Source organism: Danio rerio, chromosome 11 (assembly GCF_049306965.1).
Source record: "Danio rerio strain Tuebingen ecotype United States chromosome 11, GRCz12tu, whole genome shotgun sequence".
NCBI lineage: Eukaryota > Metazoa > Chordata > Actinopteri > Cypriniformes > Danionidae > Danio > Danio rerio.
In genome coordinates this window covers 3,943,344-3,964,887 of record NC_133186.1, presented here as the reverse complement: position 1 = coordinate 3,964,887, position 21,544 = coordinate 3,943,344, and the positions used below count along the sequence as shown (strand labels likewise).

Below are 21,544 nucleotides of genomic sequence, written 5' to 3'. Positions count from 1 at the left end.
TAAAATAAATGCATTATATTAAGCATAAACGTCTTTCACTATAATATTAAGGCGGCATAAGAGCTGTTTTCAGAATAAATGAGTCGGATTCTCGAGCGCACTTTACTCTGACGCAGTGAGAACTCAGACAAGAGACAGCTATGCAAGGCTCTGCTGCGCCTTTGATGGACAACGTGAAATGGAAATGTCACCGTGTCTGCCACAGTCTACGCTGCTGGAAGGGAGCAGGCGAGCTTAGCAGTCGCCTTTATTAGTCTAAAGTAGTTTTTTTTAATGCGCCGGTGATGCAAGCTCGAGACTGATAAGCGCTTATCTCTCTCGCATCATGAGTGAGCATCTCGCATCAAGCTCCTGTAAGCCCAGCACCTACTGCTCTTAACGCTTTAACATGACAATGGATGAATTAATAAGAGCTTTAATAAATCCGCACATGCTAAATCCATTTAGCCTATATATTTACGATACAAAATAGGTATTTCATTTCATTTTAGTTTATTATTAACATTATTATTATTATTATTATTATTATTATTATTATTATTATTATTATTAATAATAATAATAATAATAATAATAATACAAATTTTCCCAGTACTGGGTTGCAGCTGGAAAGGCTCCGCTGTGTAAAACATATGCTGGATAATTTGGCGGTTCATCCCGCTGTAGCGACCCCTGATGAATAAAGGCACTAAGCCGAAGGAAGAAAATAATAATAATAATAATAATAATAGTAATAATAGTAATAATAGTAATAATAACAATAGTCTGCCCACTGGGTTGCAGCCAGAATGGCATCCACAGTGTAAAACATGTTGGATAAGTTGGTGGTTCGTTCCGCTGTGGCGACCCCTGATAAATAAAAGGAAGAAAGAAAGAAACTAATAATAATAATAATAATAATAATTTTCCTAGTATGGGTTGCAGCTGTAAGGGCATACATGTGAAACATGGATAAGTTGGCGGTTCGTTGCGCAGTGGCGACCCCTGATGAACAAAAGGACCAAGCCTAAGACAGAAAAAAAAATTAATAACAATTATTATACTTAATTTGAGATTTATAAATAAAAATAAAAAATCTATTTATTTGATAGTATTTTGATTTAAATGTCGGGAGTTTTATTACGGCACCTAAAGTGATATCTTATTCTTTTAGCTGACAAACTTGTCAGTGATTACTTTATCTTTTGATAAATAATTTATATCTTTTGGGTCAAACATGGTTTGTTTGTAAACACAAAGGTTTAATGAGGCGGGCGGAAACTAACATTTTGTAGAAATGCGAAGTAAACAATTTAAGCAGAACATGCAGAGAAGTTTCCACATAAACATTAGCCTTCGTTGTGTATTCGCTCGTGTCCTGTCAGAATGCTTGTAATAAGATGTGATTAAGCTGGCTGTAGGAAAAGACATCCCAACTCATGTCATGACATTATGATAGCACTGATAACTCAAGCACTCAAACAAGCAACTGATGAACACAATACAGAACGATTATTCTTGTCGAAAGTCGCCGGAAACTCAGTGAGTAGCCAAACACTTTTCTCCCTTTTAATCTGATATTCCATTCTTATTGAAAGTGCAAGACAGGATTTTGCAGAATTTCGATTTTTATCATTGGCTAATCCTGTAGGCCCGTTATTTTCAACATGATGGTCGCAACCAACTCCGACGTGACTGGCTCGAATCCTTCAGCGCTCGTGCTCTCTTGAATAGAAACAAAACAATAGCTGGCATTGGACATTGTTGTTTGGATCATTCCATATAATGCAATTAATTCTGTCAGAGTTCACTCCTCTCGCGCTCTCATTGTGCGCGTGCACTCTTGGGGGAACCCGGGCGCGAGCGGCTGGAGCTGCACCTGCCCTGCCTGAGCCGCTGCACGCGAGCCCGCGGTCTCGTGCCAGAGATTTGCCGAGGCTTTGCATGTTTTAAAAGTTGGTGTTATGTGGGAGAGAGTTAAAACTGGCTGGGTTGGGGGAAGGCAAGGTCGACCGCAACGTCCCAAGACTCCCAACATATTATAGAGAAGATCAAGGAAGGAATAGAATTCATTAAGATGGGAAGCCTAAAGGCGTCTCTTATTAAAAGTGAAGATTTACATATTCACAACATTCACATCTGCAACATCGCAGTGATCAATTGAGAAAAGCAACACTTAATAGGCAAATCACGCTTCGTTATGTGAATATGCTGGTGTTAGCTTTAATAATGATTCCTGGCAATCCAAAAACACCCTTAAAAATAACTCTTTATAGTAATGCTGCAAAACAATGGTTAATTTAATTTAACCTAATACAGCCATGGTAATATCTGTAGTAGAACTGTGGTTCAAATGGAAGTCAATGCGGCAAAAAAAAAAAAAAAAAAAAAAAAACATCCAAGCAAACAATTCTGTTTTTAATAGACGTCTAATAGACATCTAGACAGCTTGGCTAAAAAACTAGACAAGTCTACAAATAGACAGATTAGATAGACTGTATATGTGTAGTCATTCGTTTCTATTTATTTGATGACTTGTTTTGCCTATTTTTAGATGTCTATTTTAGCCAAGACGACTGTGTTTAGACGTCTATTGGACATCTATTAGACCTCTTTTAAAAAACAAACATTGCTTGTTGGGTAATGATTCCTCGCAATCCTAAAATACCCTACAGAAATTAACTTTAATCCTGCAAAACCATGGTTAATTTATAGTTTTGCAAACTATAACCTCACCACCATGATATGCTATTTGTAGTAGAACTGTGGTTCAAATGCAAGTCAATGTGCAAAATAAAACTACAATTTTGTTTAATAGACGTCCATCTAAATGTAGACAGCTTGGCTAAAACAACCAAGCAATCAATTTTGTGTTTTTTAGACGTCTAATAGACATCTAAACGTGAACAGTTTGACTAAAAAACCCAGAAAACAATTTTGTGTTTAATAAACATCTAAACGTAGACAGCTGCAAAGAAGATTAAACTTGGGCTTTTGGTGAAAATCTATTAGACATAGCCCAAAACTAGACTAGTCATCAAATAGACCTAATAGACAGACTGTATATGTGTAGTCATTGGTTTCTGTTGATTTGATGACTAGTCTAGTTTTGGCCTATTCTTAGACGTCTATTAAATGTTCACTGACAGCCCGAATTTAGATTTGTTTTAGCCAGGACGACTATGTTTAGACGTCTAATGGAATTTAGAAATCTTTTATGATTCTTGACAATCCTAAAATACCACTACAATAATCAACTCTAAATAGTTAATGCTGCAAAACCATGGTTAATTTAAAGTTTTGCAAATATAAACTTAGTTTTACCATGGTATTTCTAGAAAACAACGTGGCTTTAATGAAAGTCAATACGGACCCAAAAACGCATGATTTCAGCAATTATACTATCAAAAAAAACATGGTTAAGTGTTTTGAGGGTATATCTACACAATCCTGGCAGTCACAAAAAGTACGTCTGCCAAAACCACTAAGAGCGCAAATCAAATACATGTAAATCAACGGATTTGTAGCCTACCAGTGCATTGTTTGCTTATGTGAAGACCAGAATTTAAGAGCTATGCGCACTGCCCTTAGCGACTGGGTCTTGTTTCATAATTATACGAGTGAGAACACCACACATAACAGCTTTAGCACAGCTTTTAACCATCAAAGCGCGACCCGGAAGACCAGATTGGCTGACGCACGGCTACGTTGCAGCAGCAGCCCTACTTTGTGCCTCAAGTTTCCAACGAGAGAGAGAGAGAGAGAGGACGAGAGAAAGACAAGATAGAGTACGAGGTGTCAGACACTACACCAGACCGTAAGTCACTGAAGAAAGATCCTCATTCTGGAAAGACGCTCGTCTGTCTGGAAAGGTTGGCATCGCCCGCTAGAAGACTGCGCCCGGAGCCTCAGCGCTTCTCAAAGCACAACGAATCACCGCTGCTCTTCCCAAAAAAAAAAAAAAGACTGTGCCACACGGAATTGGCCCCAGGACACATTTCTCTGCGAAATGTCAAGAGGAGAGAACCTAATCATAAACACTGGTAAGATGCGTTTTGCTTTGACTATATCATTCGACACAGCGAGCGTGAAGTCGAGTAATGCGAAGAGATTATTCACGCGTTTTAGAGAGGCATTTATAAGGAGAACTGTTAGTCCAGAATTGGTTAATTATTATTATGTTTGGGCGTGCGTTTTCAGTCTATTTAAAGCATAAACAATGTTTATTTTGATTGCATTTTAAATGGTTTAAAAACCAAATAAAATGCACGTTTGTTTCGTTAAATACCATTAAAATATTACTAATAATAAATTATTATTATACTTATCATTGCTATTATTGTGCTTTATTGTGTTCCGTTATACTTCTGCAGATATTTTGGGTTATGGCTAAAATAATTATTGTCTAAAACGGGATTACGCGTTTTTCGTAAAGCTCAAAGATGCTACGCATGTGCCAAAAATACCCTATTATTAAATTGTTTGGTTAATAAAATATTATTCAACTTATTTTACATCCATGGAAAGAGACATGGCCTCTTCTATTTGACCTGCATGTGTTAAAACGAAATGCCAAAATAAAGAAAAAAATGTAATTCAACATGTAAGGCTATTCAAAAACAATACACAGATACAAAACATATCTTTGTTAATGAAACGAATTTACAGTTTGTTTATTAAAACACACTATAAATGCCATAGAATATTTTAAAGATGCATGCGTTATACATTGCGTGATTTTAACAGATCAATTAAAGTCGTATTTTGCGCCAGCATTTCAATGGGCATAACGACTTAATGTTTTCCTCTAGAATGATTACAAATGTGAAAGCGAATGTGATGTGATTGAGTTGAGGAATTAGCTTTCTCTGGAATGCCCCAAGGACGCATGCATTAGCCCACCTGTGCTGTTTATTTAAATCATTGACTCCAAGAGCTGTCAGCCACAAAAGGAGGGCGGGCGCGCTGTCATCACCCATCAGATTTATGACTGCCACACAATCATTTTCCGACTAAACTAACGCCATCATCACTCAGAACAAGAACTTCATGAGTCGCACAAGACAAGTTATAATAAATGCACTACAGCGAATGCATGCACAAACGTGAGACCCACTTTTGCTGCAAAATAATGTGGATTGTTGGTTGAAATGAAAAGCGGGTGAGATGCTTTTCTTTCAATCCCTGTTATCCATGCTTCAGCAGAGGACAGGAGGCTTGTGACTTTGCCTGTGCCTGTGTCTGCCCCCGAGTGCCCTGTCACAATCTAATTACCCGTGAGTAAAGGACAATACCGCTTCAGCTGGTCTGTGTCATTCCCCCTATATCCCAGTGCCTGCTTATCTTCACAAACCCTTCTGCGCCGCTCTCTGCCCCCTCCTGCCCTCTTTTAACCCCACGGAGAATGATAAATGCGCGGTGAGGGAACGAACGGGCAAAGCCATTTCACGGCACCTGTTAATTAAGGGAATGATTGCCTCCATTTTCGCTCAGCTCGTTTCCAGCGTGCTCCATTATTTGTGATGCGATTAATTGAAAGCGAATGTGACATCACAACGAACGTGATGTCATTGTCGCCGTCACACAGTAGACGACAGAGTTACATAAGAAATAAAGTCTGCATGCATACATTTATGCATGGCGTTTTAAAGAAGAGCGCACACTGGGTTAGAGTCCTCGGTGGGGTCGGCCACTTCGGTAACACCCCAAGCATTCAATGCTAAGCCCTTAAAAGGACAGTGTCTTTTGTTCTAACATCGAGAGCACCGGGATTACCACAGGTATTTAGTTCAGGTATTCTCTAAGAATATTTAGCCCTAGGTGAGCTGAACCAAGAGCAGTCATTAGTGCTAAAACTGGCTCTGATGGGAAGGGCTAACACACACACACACACACACACACACACACACACACACACACACACACACACACACACACACACACACACACACACACACACATTATAATAAATGTAATGTCATGTTTACAACAACTCCGGCAGTGATGCTGCATATTGGCGGTGTACATACACTAAATATTTTAATGTAGTCTGTAAGACTAGAAAATCAGAAATTAATTTACACAGAAATTACAAAAATAAATACATGTTTAAATAGTTAATAAACATAATTCAAATATGTAATGTATTATCGTGTATTTTAACATTAATGGATGAGGTGGGTCAAATGCATTTTGCACAAAATAAAATCGAAGCAGCCTCAAATCGTAAAGATAATAGTCGGTAGCATTGAATCTGCTTTAACATTTACTTTTAGCGAAGGCTACTTTATTAAGGAAGCTCATATTAACTCCAATGAATGTCTGCTACTGCACCTTTTTGAGGTGTAGACTGTGTAAAATGCATCACTGCACAGCAAAATCAAGCGTCATATTATCCTGTACATTCTAATTTGTTGGCTTCAGGCTGCCAGGGCTCTTTGTGCTGTGTAGGGCCCCTGGCCAGATTCCAGTGTGTTAAAAAGGGATTTATGCATCTGATATTGTCACACAATAAGGACAAATAGCCCGTTTGAGCATCTTTAAACAACCAACGCTGACAGAGGTTCTGCGGTTTAAGTGCTTAGTGTTGCATTTGTGCTTAAATTGATTGTTTGCTCTTCAACCCTCACTGGAAAAAAATCTTTTGATGCAAATGGGTGCGTTTAGATAAAAAGAAGCAAAGCCTAGAACTAAAGCCTAGAATTTATATTGCACTGTAGATGTGGATGGTTATGGGAAAGTTTTTTGAGATACTGTGACGTCGAGTCACGGCGTCAGAGTGGCGGCCGGTAGGGGCTCTAAACTCGCGCTCCAATTATTGCCTGTCAGTCATCATCGCTTTAGATTAGAGCATGCGGATTAAAACTCATGCCTTTAAATAATAACAACAGCGTCAATATTATCAAAAAGACACATCACGCTTATTTAAAATCTACGAAATGTGTTAAAGCATAATTTGTACTACTGGTTGATTGTTGTAGACCTGAAATCCTGTCAGATAGAAATGAACTACCCGGAGCACTAGTAGTTAAGTCTCTCTTGTGTTATCTTTGATTGATCCAACCAGACAAGCTAGTTAAATGAATAATTAATAAGCGCAAAGCGTTGGTACAAGCAGTTAGAGGGAGAAAGGTGAGAAGAAGCAATACAAAGTAGCTATATTCACAATGCATTACATTGTCCATTTTAGAAATAAACACGAGGATTTAATGTTAAATGAATACAAAGTAGCTATAATAAGTAATAAAAAGTAGCTAAATTCAGCAATATAAAGTAGCTATATTCAGCAATACAAAGTAGCTATATTCAGCAATACAAAGCTATATTCAGCAATACAAAGTAGCTAAATTCAGCAATACAAAGTAGCTATATTCAGCAATACAAAGCTATATTCAGCAATACAAAGTAGCTAAATTCAGCAATACAAAGTAGCTAAATTCAGCAACACAAAGTAGCTATATTCAGCAACACAAAGTAGCTAAATTCAGCAATACAAAGTAGCTATACTTTGTAGCACTGTATCCATTTTAGAAATACACACGATGATTTTCTGTTAAAAATCACTGCTCATTTGAATTAGATTATTTGAATTGGAGCTTACATTGCATGTAATTAGTAAGCAACTTCTGCTTAACAAATTTGAAACGCGTTTTTTTTCGACTAAATTGATTAAGAAAATGTATTATTGATGGGTGCAAACAGTAACAATTTATTAAACCCTCTATGCAAATGAGGTGTTCAGCTGACTAACCTGCATCCACAGTTTATCTAAACGCTTATCAAACTAATTGGCGACGTTCTGTCTTTCTGCCTGCGGTGGGCGAGCCTGCTGCTTGTTTTGCCACGAGATAATTGTACGCAAGAATCAACGAAGCTGCCCTAATGGCCACCAATTGGCTCTATTTGGACCTGCCCATGCGACCTGTCGGCACCACCAAGAGACGGGCTCGCTATTAATATGTAAAGTGACGTTTGATCGCTTGAAACGGCATACAAAGACAGTGTTTTCACAAGAAGAATGTGGTGACAACTCATTTAAAACTATTAGACGCGCAAGAACAATAGCCCCCAATTTAGAGACCATAAAATACTCCTCCCCAATTAATGCCTGAGGTGCTAGGAGTTGAGTTTGCTTGCATTAGGCACATATCTCATGTGACACTTCAGTGTTACAGGTTTTGTTGTTTTAAGCTAATGTTAATGGTCAGGGAACAGCTCGTAATCACAATATATATTTAAAACAAATGAATATTATGAATGCAATAGGCCAAATCGACATTCATTAATAGAATAGAGGCATTTTAATACATTTCTGCACAATTAAAAATTAAATATAATCCTGCAAGTCTATAATTATATTATTCACATCATTTAATGTCCTAAAAATAAATTTAAAAAATAGCATTAGGCTGCAACTTAGATTTTAGGCTTTTCTGTTAGCATTTGAGTAAAAAGACATCATTACACACCATCAACGTGAAGCTCTAAAAAGGGTAAAAAGATCTCAATAAATTGCTGCGCTGAATGATGAGTCTCTCAGCTCTCTGGATGTGGAGCAGTAGGCCGACAGTCGCCGTGGCATTTCGGAAAGCATGCTGTCCGAGCCAATGGCAGTCAGCGCGCTCTGCTATTGGTTCCCGGGGCGCTCACTGCCAGCTCGTGTCCCCGCCCATGTTCGTAAGATATGGAATCTACTGGCGCCAGTTCCGACAGTACACAGGCACAATTCATTAATGAGACTTCTCTCCGCTTCAGACAGACGCAGAGTTTTAGGGAGACTTTAACAATCGGGCTGTGGACAATTTAAACCAGTGGCGAATTACGAACGTCAACAGGCATCTTGAGGATTAACATTCTTTGCGCAGGACTAACACGGGAAAAATAAACGCAGGATTGGAGTGCTGAAATGCAACTTTGCGCCGTGAGTACTTCCCGGTAGTTATTTGAAATTGCGAGCAATTTAATTGAGCGATTTAATTGATTGACTACAAAAGTTAGCCTACTTATATTAACTGAGGCGTCGTCGTGTGAATTAAGATCTGTCTTGCACTGTGTTTAACGTCAACACTGAGATGCTTCTATCCGTTATTCTCTTACAGGTGTCCCTGGCCACCCTTGAATGCAAAGAAGCAGGACCTCTACACTCCTTCAAAAATAAAAGCATGCTCAGAAAGTAAACAGAGCATCGCCACCTGAAGCATTAAGCTAACGACAGATATTTTAATAATCTAACGGACTATAGTGGTGCTTTCGGGTCTGTAGTGTCAAGTAAACTTTTCCAAGCATTTTCTAAGCGCGGACACTTGAGATGGAGGTTGCGGCCGATCAGTCTCGATGGATGGCCCACCATCATGCGGTACTCAATGGCCAGCACCCAGAGTCACATCATCACGGGCTTACACACAATTACATGGAGCCCATGGCCCCTCTTCTACCCCCGGACGAGGTGGATGTGTTCTTGAATCACTTGGACTCGCAGGGGAACCCCTACTACTCCAACTCTCGGGCTAGAGTATCGTACGGACAAGCGCACGGTAGGATTCATTTTACGTCAATATATATCTTTTAAAGGCTACATAACATTTTTGGAGTACAGTTTTTAGTAACAATATAATTCTTGTGGATATTGTAAATTCTAGGACATATTTTAGTCACACTTTCATTATGAATTGAAATGTCTTATGAATTACAGGCCTACTGATGTTGATTTATTATCGAGTAGCCAAATGTGAACTTCTGTGTGAAGTGTTTGAAATAACATTTGTATTGTTATTGTTAAATTATTTATTATTTTTAGGCTATTTAAATGTGTGGTATATACAGTTCACTATAAATTGGTGGCCATTTTTGTGGTAAAAAATATTTAATTTTATATATATACTTTTTTGTTATGTTTAAAAGTTTAGTAAACAAACTTGACATTGTTGATACGGTTTATTCAATTTTTGGGGGGCGTTTACGATTCATTTTAGTGCAGCCATGTTGTGTCTTGTAAAATTTAGATTATTTGCGCTGTTAGCTTTTACGAACCGTATTGCGCGGCCTAATCACGGGACTGTCCTGTGGCTGAGACGCATGGATGCTTAACCACAGATATGCACATTTAATTATTTGTTATTGTTGTTGATGTTGTTTAGCGCAAAATATAATCCGCATAGCGTTTGTGCTTGGCAGTTACCAAGTAGCCGAGGAAAAAGGATGACAAAGATGCGTTTAAAATGTTAGATATCCGATTTCTTCTCAGCGGTGCGAACTGTCATCTCCAAGAGGTGCGTGTTGAAATGTAAAGATAAGATGAAAAAGAAAATGTCCCGCGAATGACTTGATGAGGAAAGGGAAGTTCGTGTCAGGGAGAGAGAGAGGGGGGATCAAGGCACTTCCCGGATGCCAAATCAAAACGAAAAATTCCTGATGAATTTCTTAGTCCAAGTGTCTAATTTGTGCGAAGAACAAGCTGTGGGTGAGAATGCTTTGTTAAGTTGTCGTGTTTCGCTTTCGTACAGACATTTTACATCTTTGGAGTAAGCGCGTTATCATCCCTACGAGAGTCGAAAAAAATATTTTCAGATCGTGGTTAGGACAAAAGTTTGGACAAAGACAAATCGACAAATGAGATTTTGTTTGTGTTGCGTAGCTAATTGATGTTTAGGAAACTTTCATCTCAATGTCAAGTTTGTATTGTTCGAGTACGGAGTCAACAGGTGAGAGTCTTTAAGACAAACCTGCCTGTGTTTGTGTGTATATGTTGCTCATAATTGTCATTTTGAATTGAGCTTTATGTTTGTTTCTGTCTTATATTTCTTAGCTCGTCTCACGGGAAGTCAGGTCTGTCGGCCACACCTCATACACAGTCCCGGTATTCCCTGGCTGGACAGCGGGAAGGCAGCGCTCTCCGCCGCCCACCACAACGCCTGGGCGGTCAGCCACTTCAGCAAGCCCGGCCTGCACCCCGCCAGCGCCGCTTATCCGTGCAGCAGCAGTTCAAGCACGGCTCCAGTTTCCTCCCTCACATCCGCAACCCACTCCAGTCCGCATCCCCTTTATAATTTCCCCCCAACCCCACCGAAAGACGTATCACCAGACCCCGGTCCTTCTTCTCCGACATCCACCACTGCAAGAATGGACGAAAAGGAGTCCATCAAGTACCAAGTGTCCATCGCAGATGGCATGAAAATGGAGGGATGTAGTCCTCTTCGGGGAAGCTTGGCTATGAGTGCACAGACACCCTCCACACATCATCCCATCCCGACCTACCCAACCTACTCCCTGCCCGCGCCACACGACTACGGCGGCGGCCTGTTTCATCCCGGTACCCTCCTCAGCGGATCCGCTTCCAGCTTCACACCTAAATGTAAAAGCAAGACGCGATCGTGCTCAGGTGAGTTTCATTAGCTCTTACTCGATCTTGGACTGAAGTAGACTATAAATATGCATGTTTAGAGAAGGAAAATGAGTGCAAACAAGGATGCGGTGTAATTTTTTTAGGCTAAATAATTTAATTTAGCAAAACACAATGGCATCTCAAGTGGTTTGTTTTCCATAATTGTTTTCTCCTCTCAGATACAATGTCTTACTCTGGGTTTCCTTTTTAAAATATGAGGCAGCCATTTTAGGAATCTACCCATAGGCTATTACACCACAATTTTTAAATTATGAAACAGGACAAGTTTTTAAACAAGTAGATTTTACAAAACCACAATACGCAATGTAGCTCAAAGGTGGCTCAAAGGTGGCACCTTTAAAACTAAAATAGTTTTCTTACAGGCAACTGTAACTTGGTGAAAACACTTCGTAAAAAACACCAAAATTGATAATTTAAAATAGTATTATTATAATTTAATCATCTTAAAGAAGTAGCAAAGTTGCAACCCGTAAATAGAAGTTTGTTGAATCTTTCAACAACTCTGGATTAAAGGAAATTAAAATAGCCTGTAAATTACAGATATTATAAAGTAAAAAAAAATCATGTACGAGATTATAATTTTTTTTTATTATTTAGAGTGCAAGACTATCGAGTCAACAAATGATTAAAAAACATATGAGTAATTAGTGGTGCAGGCCTAATAAACACGGCTTGATTAAAAAATGAAACGTTAAGACAAGTTTTCATAACTTAATGCATTAAATATAAAATACACAGGTATATTATATTCACAAAAATTCTACTTGATTGCCCTCAAAGCAAATGATTTTATTTGGCGGGCTGCTTGCTGCTTTGTGCAGTGTTTTTCCTTTACATTTAGCCTTTATTGCGCTTGAAACGTTGCGGAGTCACGACGCGCTGGCTCCAGTCATATCCTGTATACCTTCAGCAGAACAAATCACGACACACTCCCCCTCCGCCCTCCCACGACCCCAATACTAACAAAACCCCGGCGGGACAGGCCTTCACAGGCGACAAGACCCTGCTGTTTGTGTGCTTATTTATGCACGACCTCGGTCTGATGCACTGTTAACGAATAACTTTATTTGGAAGTAATTTCCGTAACACGTGACAATGCAATTAGATCATAAATGCTTTTTATACTACAATAGAAAGTATGTGTATTTGCATATTTAATTTAATAAATATTAACCTAGACCTACTCAACATAGAAATGCAAAATATGCCCATGCCATTGTTTTAATTTGTATGCTTTTGTTTATTTATCCAGCCAGCCTATGAATGTGGAAAATGTCATGTGGGGAAAATATAAGTTGCTTTGAATGGAAACATTCTGAGATTCAGTGCAAACAATTAAATCAATCCCACAAAGATGGTTGGGCATTGAAAGAAAGGCAAAAACAAAATGAGGTTGTGAATAAATTGTGAATAATTCAGAAATTACAGTTTTAACTCTATTTACTCAGCCCATTAGCAGGGATATTTTCACCTAACCCTCCCAGGCCCAAGTTTCAGTACATTCAAAAGTGATACCAAGTCAGGCCTGAGCAGAAAAAGTAAATGACTGAATTACAACACATCACATACACTTCAAAAGAGCGTCCATTGTCCGGGTGGATTCTTTTCTCTGGTCAGGGTGGGACAGCGACTATCTCACATTATAATGTGAATAATAGAAAGGTGCTCAGGGGAGTGAGGAGGAAGAGCATATGAATTAAAGCGCAGGGCACTTTCCAGCAGGTTAATGTGCTTGTGATATGACACCAGAGTATGGGACAAGCCTGGACAGCTGGCCGATAAACAGCAACGAGAATGTAGAAAGTATTCACATTTTAATTAGTATATCTTGTCACAGTGTTTTGATCATGTTGTGTTTGCAAAAACGTAATATTTAGTAGCAGATAAATAATGATAAAGCATGTGAAGCTGGCTTCATTGTCAAACTGGCTTTAGTTTATTTAGAGATGCATTGCTTTACAAAATGCATCATCCACAAACACATGTCTATTTAAAACTTCCTATATCAGGGTTTCTGTGGGTTTCACAAAGTTAAATTTAAGTTTAAAAAAGACTTTTAAGGACATCTTTAAGACCATTATGAATGAAATTTCAGACTTATAGAGAGCTAAATGGGAGGGATTTTTTCCCCCGAACATCCCAGTAAAAAAAAAAAGATTTTCACTTACATTTAATAATACAACAATAATAATAATAATTTTTAAATATATAAGCAAGAAAAACATTGAGAACTTTCAAACAAATGTTTTATAAGTAATTAAACCATACTGGTAAATAGAGCTAAATATTAACATTTTTAATGTAAAAATCTTGTTATTGGGGTGGATTGTTGGTGATTGTATGGGTGTTGGCTAGATTGGGTAGCTATACATGAACAAAAGAAAATTAAAACATGTTAAAATAAAGATTTACGACCTACAACACAATATTTCAGTAGATTTAAGACCTAAAATATATATTTTTAAGACGCTGTGGACATGAATAGCTTAATGGTTAGGATATTTTTCGAACTTGCCATTTGGAAAAGATTTTCACTTGCCCTATCAAAAATGATTAATAATTAAAATAATAAAATGAATACATTTAATAATGCAATAACACAAATAATAATTTAATAAAATATATATATCAGCAGCAAATACATTAAGAACATTCAAACAAATGTTTTTATAAGGAAAGTGTTAAACCATACTGGTAAATTGAGTTAAATATAAATTTTTATATAAAAATCTTGGTATTGAGGTGGATTGTATAAGTGTTGGCCTGATTAGGTAGCTACATGAACAAAGCAAAATTAAGACCTGTTTAAATTTAAGACTTTTTGAGACATAAAATGTAGTTTTTTTAAGACACCCCAGACATGAATAGTGGGGACATGAGGAGCTTAATTGTAAGGATTTATTTTGAACATCCCAGTTGGAAAAGATTTTAACTTGCTCTATTAAAAATTATTATAATTTAATACATTTAACACAATACAATAATAATAATATATCAGCAGCAAATACATTGAGAACTTTCAAACAAATTTTATTATAAGTAAAGTAATTAAATCATAATGGTAAATATAGTCCAAATTAAGCTTTTTGTTAAACGATCTTGTTATTGAAGTGGATTGTTGATGATTGTATGGGTGTTGGCCAGATTGGGTAGCTATACAAGAACAAAGCAAAATTAAGACCTGTTAAAATAAAGATTTAAGACCTACAAAACAATATTTCAGTAAATTTAAGACTTTTTGAGACATAAAATGTAGTTTTTTAAGACACCCCAGACATGAATAGTGGGGACATGAGGAACTTAATGGTAAGGATTTTTTTCCAACATCCCAGTTGGAAAAGATTTTCACTTGCCCTATCAAAAATTATTATAATTTAATAAATTTAACACAATACAACAATATTAATAATATATCAGCAGCAAATACATTGAGAACTTTCAAACAAATTTTATTATAAATAAAGTAATTAAATCAAAATAGTAAATATAGTCAAAATTAAGTAAAAAAAAAAAATCTTGTTATTGACGTGGATTGTTGGTGATTGAACAGGTGTTGCCCAGATTGGGTAGCTATACATGAACAAAGCGAAATTAAGACCTGTTAAAATAACGATTTAGGACCTAAAACACAATATTTCAGTTGATTTAAGACCTTTTAAGGCCTAAAATGTTATTTTTTAGGACTCTGCAGACATGAAAAGTGTAACATCCAGATCTGATGCAAAAATCCAATGTGAAAATGTCATGATATTAGCTAATTAACTTGGGAGTTGTTTTTCTATGGCCAGAACGTGGCTTTTCCGTGACCCTGTGTTCCTGTATTGTATCAGAGTGTGAACCTCTTAATTATATAAATTTCCCTTTGCTTTTCCTCCACTTGAATTCTGCACAGAGGGGCGTGAATGTGTGAACTGTGGAGCCACCTCCACCCCGCTGTGGCGGCGGGATGGAACGGGCCACTACCTCTGCAACGCGTGCGGCCTGTACCACAAGATGAACGGCCAGAACAGACCCCTTATCAAGCCAAAGCGCAGACTGGTGAGTAGATGAGTACTTTCAGTTCCCCCAAACACACACACGTGAGAAAGAGGGCTAAATAGGAGCACGAAGCAGAACACAATTCCAGGAAAGTTATATTTTCCCTATAATCTTCCTGGAATTGTTTGTCGCCCTCACCCCCTGGTGATCCCCTACTTTGCCTGTTACAATACTGCTACTATTGCTATTGTTCCCGCTATCATTATTGCTTCTACTTCTGATACTGTCACTGATACCAATGCCCATGCCAGTACAATTATCACCACTCCACAATGACAGAAAAAAAAATTGCGGCAATATTGCCTGGACGCATCTGTTTGGATCTGGCTGAGGGGTGTTTAGAAAGCCACATGCCATTGGTTTTTGCTTTGTGTGGTTGGCTTATACCATTCTGGTTCCATTTTGAAATCACTGCCAGCATTATCTCGCTTAATCTCGAAGTGATGAGATGTTTAAAAGCAGATTTTGGCTTGTTTGATTTTGGATTTCGTTTTATCTTAATGACTTTTTGCACTGAGATGTTCGATAAAAAAACGCAAAGTTTTGAGATGATTTATCTGGAGGTATCAGTAAGCAAGATGTGTGAAGAGTCAAACCCGATTATGCTCTGGTTATTAATCTGCTATTGTTCCACGGTTCACGGACATGCTGTAAAAGAAGACTCCTTTATTCATTTATTCAAATATAAATATCTTGTTGCAATAAAATAGTATCCCTGGGCAGGGGTGACAGCTTTTCCAGCATCGGGATCCTATAAAAACATGACTTTTCAAAGAATATGGAAGGATATTTTCCCAAAACCAAAGCTTTTTCTATCAACGTAATCTTATTTTATCCTTTAGTGGCTGAAACTCTATAGTTCAACCTCTGTCTCCTTACTCTCTTATTGAGTCACCCTTTCAAAAAGTGATGTAATACTATCGTGGAGATTCATTTAGAGACACAACAAGCGATTTAATTGAGTGAGACTGTCTTTTTCTATCAGCCATGTGTCATAATTTAATTTTCCCTTGGCTAAGTGACCGTCAGAGTGTAAATATAAACGTCTCTGAGGGAATCTTGTTGTAAAATAGACTCTTACATACTCAGCTGGAGTTACATATTCAAAAAGGAATTAAATTATGGTGATTGTTGAGAATGTTGTGGTGATCATTATTATTTTTAGCAGCAATTTCTGCTTTTCTCTAGCTATATGTTCTCATAGTAAAGGGCCACAGGGTTTTCCATGGAGTCAGTGTGCTGGCCCATGCTTTTGCATTTTGGGTTGAAGTGTTTTCAGAGCGCTGTTCAAAGGCCATCCAGTTGTTTCCTATCCGGATATCTGCCCGGGCCCGATAAGGAAGCCAGGCTCCCGGGTGTTTCCGTCTTCAACAAACCCGGCTGAATTTTCTCTGGCCCCGGCAGGCCCGAATGACATCTACTGTAAAGCGATTATCAGAGCACTATGTGTGAAGGGGCTGGGGCAGGGATTGGAAAATAAATGGATTTATACTCTTTGCTCTCTTGTTTGTCATGCTCGACTGGCACTGAGTTGAAGCATCGGAATGCATGTGTGTGTGTGTGTGTGTTTGTTGTCGTCTGCGTTTTGTTTCATTTTATCCAAAGCGGCATTTTGTTTTATCCGGCACAAAAAGGCAATAGAATTTAATATGTAAATCGTTAATGAACACAAACTGCAAACGCTATACGTGTTGGACTGCAGGGGAATTGCGCTGTACGCCTATAAATGTTTCTCATTATGTGTGAAAAATTGATCCGCAATGGACAAAAAAGCGAACAGAGGATTGATGACCCGGCTTTTGCAGTCGCCCCGCCCACTGAAAGCGTTTGATTCGTGGCATGAAGGGGAGCAGTGTATCGAAACGTTATAAATTAATGATCTGTCTAATGCATTTAGCTGAAATATGGCAGAATTTATTAGATGAAGGTCAGGGGAAAAACGAATTTCATCGGGCACAGTTTTTTTCTAATCAAGGCACAAATTGGAAAATTGAATTTAGCGTGTTTAAATGCACAGAATGGGCTATATTTAATTAGGCCAAACGCGGAGGCGACTCTCCCTGTAAGAGATTTCATATGTGGCCTACAAGGCTGCAATCGCTTTAATGTTATTTGTGGATAGTTTTGAAATGCTGTGCAGAGTGCACATAGCATGAATGAGTCATAATATTCGTCATCCCCCATCAGATTTTGATCCTGAATGTATTTACTCCAAGCCTAAGGATATGTAATCACTTTTTGATATTACAAATAGTTTACATTATATTAGGTAATATTGGATATTAAACGTTTATGCGTATTTTGTGCAATAAATAAACTGTAAATAAAATCTTTATAATATAATTTATATTATATACCAAAACAACAATAATAATAATGATAATAATATTTAATAAATACATAATAATAATAATAATAATTGTATTGTATCCCAGGTTCGGCTGGAAGGGCATCCGATGCGCAAAAAATATGCTGGATAAGTTGGCGGTTCATTCCACTGTGGCAACCCCTGAGAAATAAAGGGACTAAGCCGAATGTAAAATGAATGAATGAATAGGCCTACATTTAATATGCTATTAGGCCAAATGTATTAGGCTATTCAGTAACTTTACGCAATAATTAGAAGAACCGGTCTTCAGTATGAAAATGCTATTCAACACAATCCATTTGTGTTGGGACAACATGAAGGAATTAAGTTAGCTTTTCCACAATAAATAAATAATTGTGCCATTTTAGCACAATTTAATCAATTAGTCTGAACAAACAACAAATATATTTTTTTGCGAGTGGGAAACAGAAATGATTAGACTTTTCACATGACCATGGGGTTGTTCCTTATACAAAAAAAATCTATGATATGTCGTTACTGATAAAATGATGTTTTAATTTAGTGCGCAAATATTGACAATACTCTGCTTTCTTGCCTACAGTCTGCGGCGAGGCGAGCTGGCACCTGCTGCGCGAACTGCCAGACAACCACGACCACCCTGTGGCGGCGCAACGGGAACGGTGACCCGGTGTGCAACGCCTGCGGGCTCTACTACAAACTCCACAACGTGAGTATTAAGAGTCGCAAACACTGAAAGTGACAGCGAAGTGGTCAAGTGGGCGGACAGCTTGTATCGATTTAAGAGAGGGACGAGCGAGGCCGGGGACGCAAAGCCGGCTTTCCCTGTCAGACAGAGCCCGTTGACCGTTTTCTTTTTAGATTAATCCAGCTTTGTTTCAAAGGAGGGCGTTATTCCCCGGAGGGACGGCAGGGCGGGTCTGCCATTCAAGATACGGCGTCAGTTATAGGCTATCAATTCGGAGTTGTCTGAAACTAGCCATTTTAATGTTAAGCTTGGCTGCGATCTATTTAGCAGACGAATAAATACATTTCACCTTAATGAAACAAGCGAAACAAAGAAGGGAAGAGGGAGAAAACGGAATTGCGTGACAGCTGAGCTGCTGAATTGCTTCCCCCCTTAAGTCTAGTTTTCGTTTGAAATGAAACCCTAAAACCATAATAAAGACTACATTATACACTTTGATCTATCTGCATTTTATATATAGGCTAAGTTTACATAAATTGACTTATTGGGACGTTATAACCAAACGTTTGGTGAAATATAGACAACCGACAACAACCCAACATTATTTAGAGTCCGTTTGGGTTAATTCTTTCAATTACAATGAATTTAAATTAAATCATAACCCAAAGTTTGGGTCTGTCAATATTTGGCCCAATGCTTTTGTTAAAACAACCCAGCATTTTGAGTGTAAATAAACGTTTGTAGGTAACACTTTAGTTTAAGTCACCATTTATTATATTAACTACTAGCTTATGACCTAATAGTAAATTATTATTGATTAGTAGTTATAAAATAAGACCTAATTCTACATTCCTAATTCTACCTAAAAACCTAAACCCATTTTCTACCTTACTAATTATTAATAAGCAGCTAATTAGTTTATTAAGCTAGTAGCGTTAGTCAATGACTTGTTAATACAATGACTTTAAATGCTCTCAGAAATAAAGGTATGCCAGCTGTCACTGGGGTGGTACCTTTTCAAAAGGTACACATTTGTCCTACTTGAAGGGTCCATAATAGTACCCCAAAAGTATATATTAGTACCTAAAAAAATTAAGAAGAACACTTTTGTACTTTTTAGATACTAATATGTACCATTGAGGTCTTAATATGGACCTTTGAGGTACCACCCCATTGACAGCTCGTGTACCTTTATTTCTGAGAGTGTATAAGGTATAATAAAGGTACAATTCTCTCTATTTACAAACTATTAACTAAGAATTTTAGCTAAAAAAAAAACTGTATGCTTATTTTTAGTAAGACAGTTTGGTTGAGGTATTGAGTAGGGAGAATTAGATCATACTTCATCAGTGTTAATAAACAGTATTAGTGTTAGTAGCCAACAGTTCAAAAATAATGGTACAAAATCTGTCACTGGAGTGGTACCTTTTCAAAAGATACATTTTTTGTTCCTAACAGGTCCTTAAAAGGTACATATTAATACATAAATAGTACAAATATGTACCTAAGAGTAACTTAAATGTACCAAAGTCAACCTTAAAAGCACAAAAGTCAACCTTAAAGGTACAAAGGTACCCTAAAGTGTACCCTAAAGGTCCACCAGTGTGGTACAAGTGTGTACCTTTTGAAAAGGCATCACCCCAGTGACATATTTTGTACCTTTGTTTCTGAGAGTGTTACCAGAATGTATTTATATTTAAATAAAGTGGTGAAAATTCATGGTGTAATATAAATAATAGATAATTTCTATTCTCAAACTTGTAACCTTTGTGTATATTTTGACTTTCCATGATGTTTTCATTCCTCTGTGCTCTCTGCTAACCTGTCTTGTCTCTTTCCTTACAGGTCAACAGGCCACTGACCATGAAGAAGGAGGGCATCCAAACACGCAACCGCAAGATGTCCAGCAAGTCCAAGAGGAGTAAACGATCTGGTGAGGGTTTCGAGGAGCTCTCCAAGTGCATGCAGGACAAGACCTCTCCGTTTGGCAGCGCCAGCGCCCTGGCAAGCCACATGCCACACATGGGCCACCTGCCACCGTTCAGCCATTCCGGACACATGCTGCCCACGCCGACCCCCATTCACCCCACATTCAGCCACCCGCACCATTCCGGCCGCTCTCCCGCCTGGGCCGAACCACACTGAACAACCCAGCATCCCCTCCACAGGGGCACTGAATAAGCTCCTCCGTATACCCACAATGTCCACCTCTCCCGTCCCGTCAAGAAATCTTCCACAGGCCAGGGAAGCAAAGGGGTTCACGTCGGGTTTGGACACTGCCAAGGAAGGTGTCATCTCATCAACAACCAACTTGTCAACTTGTATAGAGGACGGTTCACTCCTTTTAAAAGCACCTCTCCCTTGTAGACGACGAGAGGACGAGATCGCGGACAGAGCACAGGGAAAGAGAGCTGCCTTTGCTTTTCGCCTTTTGTTACATTTACTGAGTCACTTTGGTACTGAAAGAGCGGACGCAGAATCACTGTGTGGTAGTCAAAACGGCCACCTCAAAACTCTCATAAAGGACTCGCTTTGAGCATCAGCGTACACGATGAAGTGGAAGCGAGAGAGACTGAAAGAGAGAAGAAGACCACTAAGTTTATCCCCCCTAACATGCTGGAATACACCCCAACCCCGCTCCTCGGGCATGATTCCCTCTGAACGGACTCTATATGGATACGACATACAAGCAGAGAAGTGTTTATAATGGTTAATTGTTATTATGGTTATTGTTATTATGATAATTTATTTTCACTCTTTTATCTCCTATTTGGCTTTCCCTCGGAACACATTGTTATATTATAAATATTATTTGATTGTTATTGATTAAACAAACAAAAAAAGAACACTGACCTATCCTAGCCAAGGCGATGTTGCTGAGCTGTACGTTTTTATCATTTTCCATTACGCAAATAAAGGAAATAAAAGTTTTAATACTTCATACTTTCCATGAGTACTTCCTTTGCTAGCATGATATGAAAGACAGACTTTCTTACACTATTCAATTAGTCATTGAAAGAGGCATCTAATTTATCAATCATTTGATTCTTGTTCAGCAGAACAAATCTAAACCCAGGCTCATTCTGATTAT

General features: G+C 38.2%; 2 protein-coding genes across 7 annotated transcripts in view; both read left to right on the top strand.

Annotated features, from left to right (window-relative positions):
- pbrm1 (polybromo 1) overlaps window positions 1-21,544 on the top strand; it is a 305,936-nt gene that overhangs the window by 90,583 nt on the left and 193,809 nt on the right. The window lies entirely within an intron of this gene.
- Window positions 3,733-21,394, top strand: gata2a (GATA binding protein 2a). Of its 6 annotated transcripts, none has more exons than XM_073915489.1 (6): window positions 3,733-4,022; window positions 9,078-9,512; window positions 10,784-11,356; window positions 15,273-15,418; window positions 18,349-18,474; window positions 20,299-21,394. In XM_073915489.1, the coding sequence occupies exons 2-6, from the start codon at window positions 9,287-9,289 to the stop codon at window positions 20,596-20,598; spliced, it is 1,371 nt and encodes a 456-aa protein (XP_073771590.1). In that variant the 5' UTR covers window positions 3,733-4,022; window positions 9,078-9,286; the 3' UTR covers window positions 20,599-21,394. The 6 variants fall into 6 exon arrangements, with proteins under 6 accessions (XP_073771590.1, XP_009304057.1, XP_068080207.1 ...); XM_009305782.5 differs by having other exon boundaries at window positions 15,261-15,418; XM_068224106.2 differs by having other exon boundaries at window positions 9,078-10,679.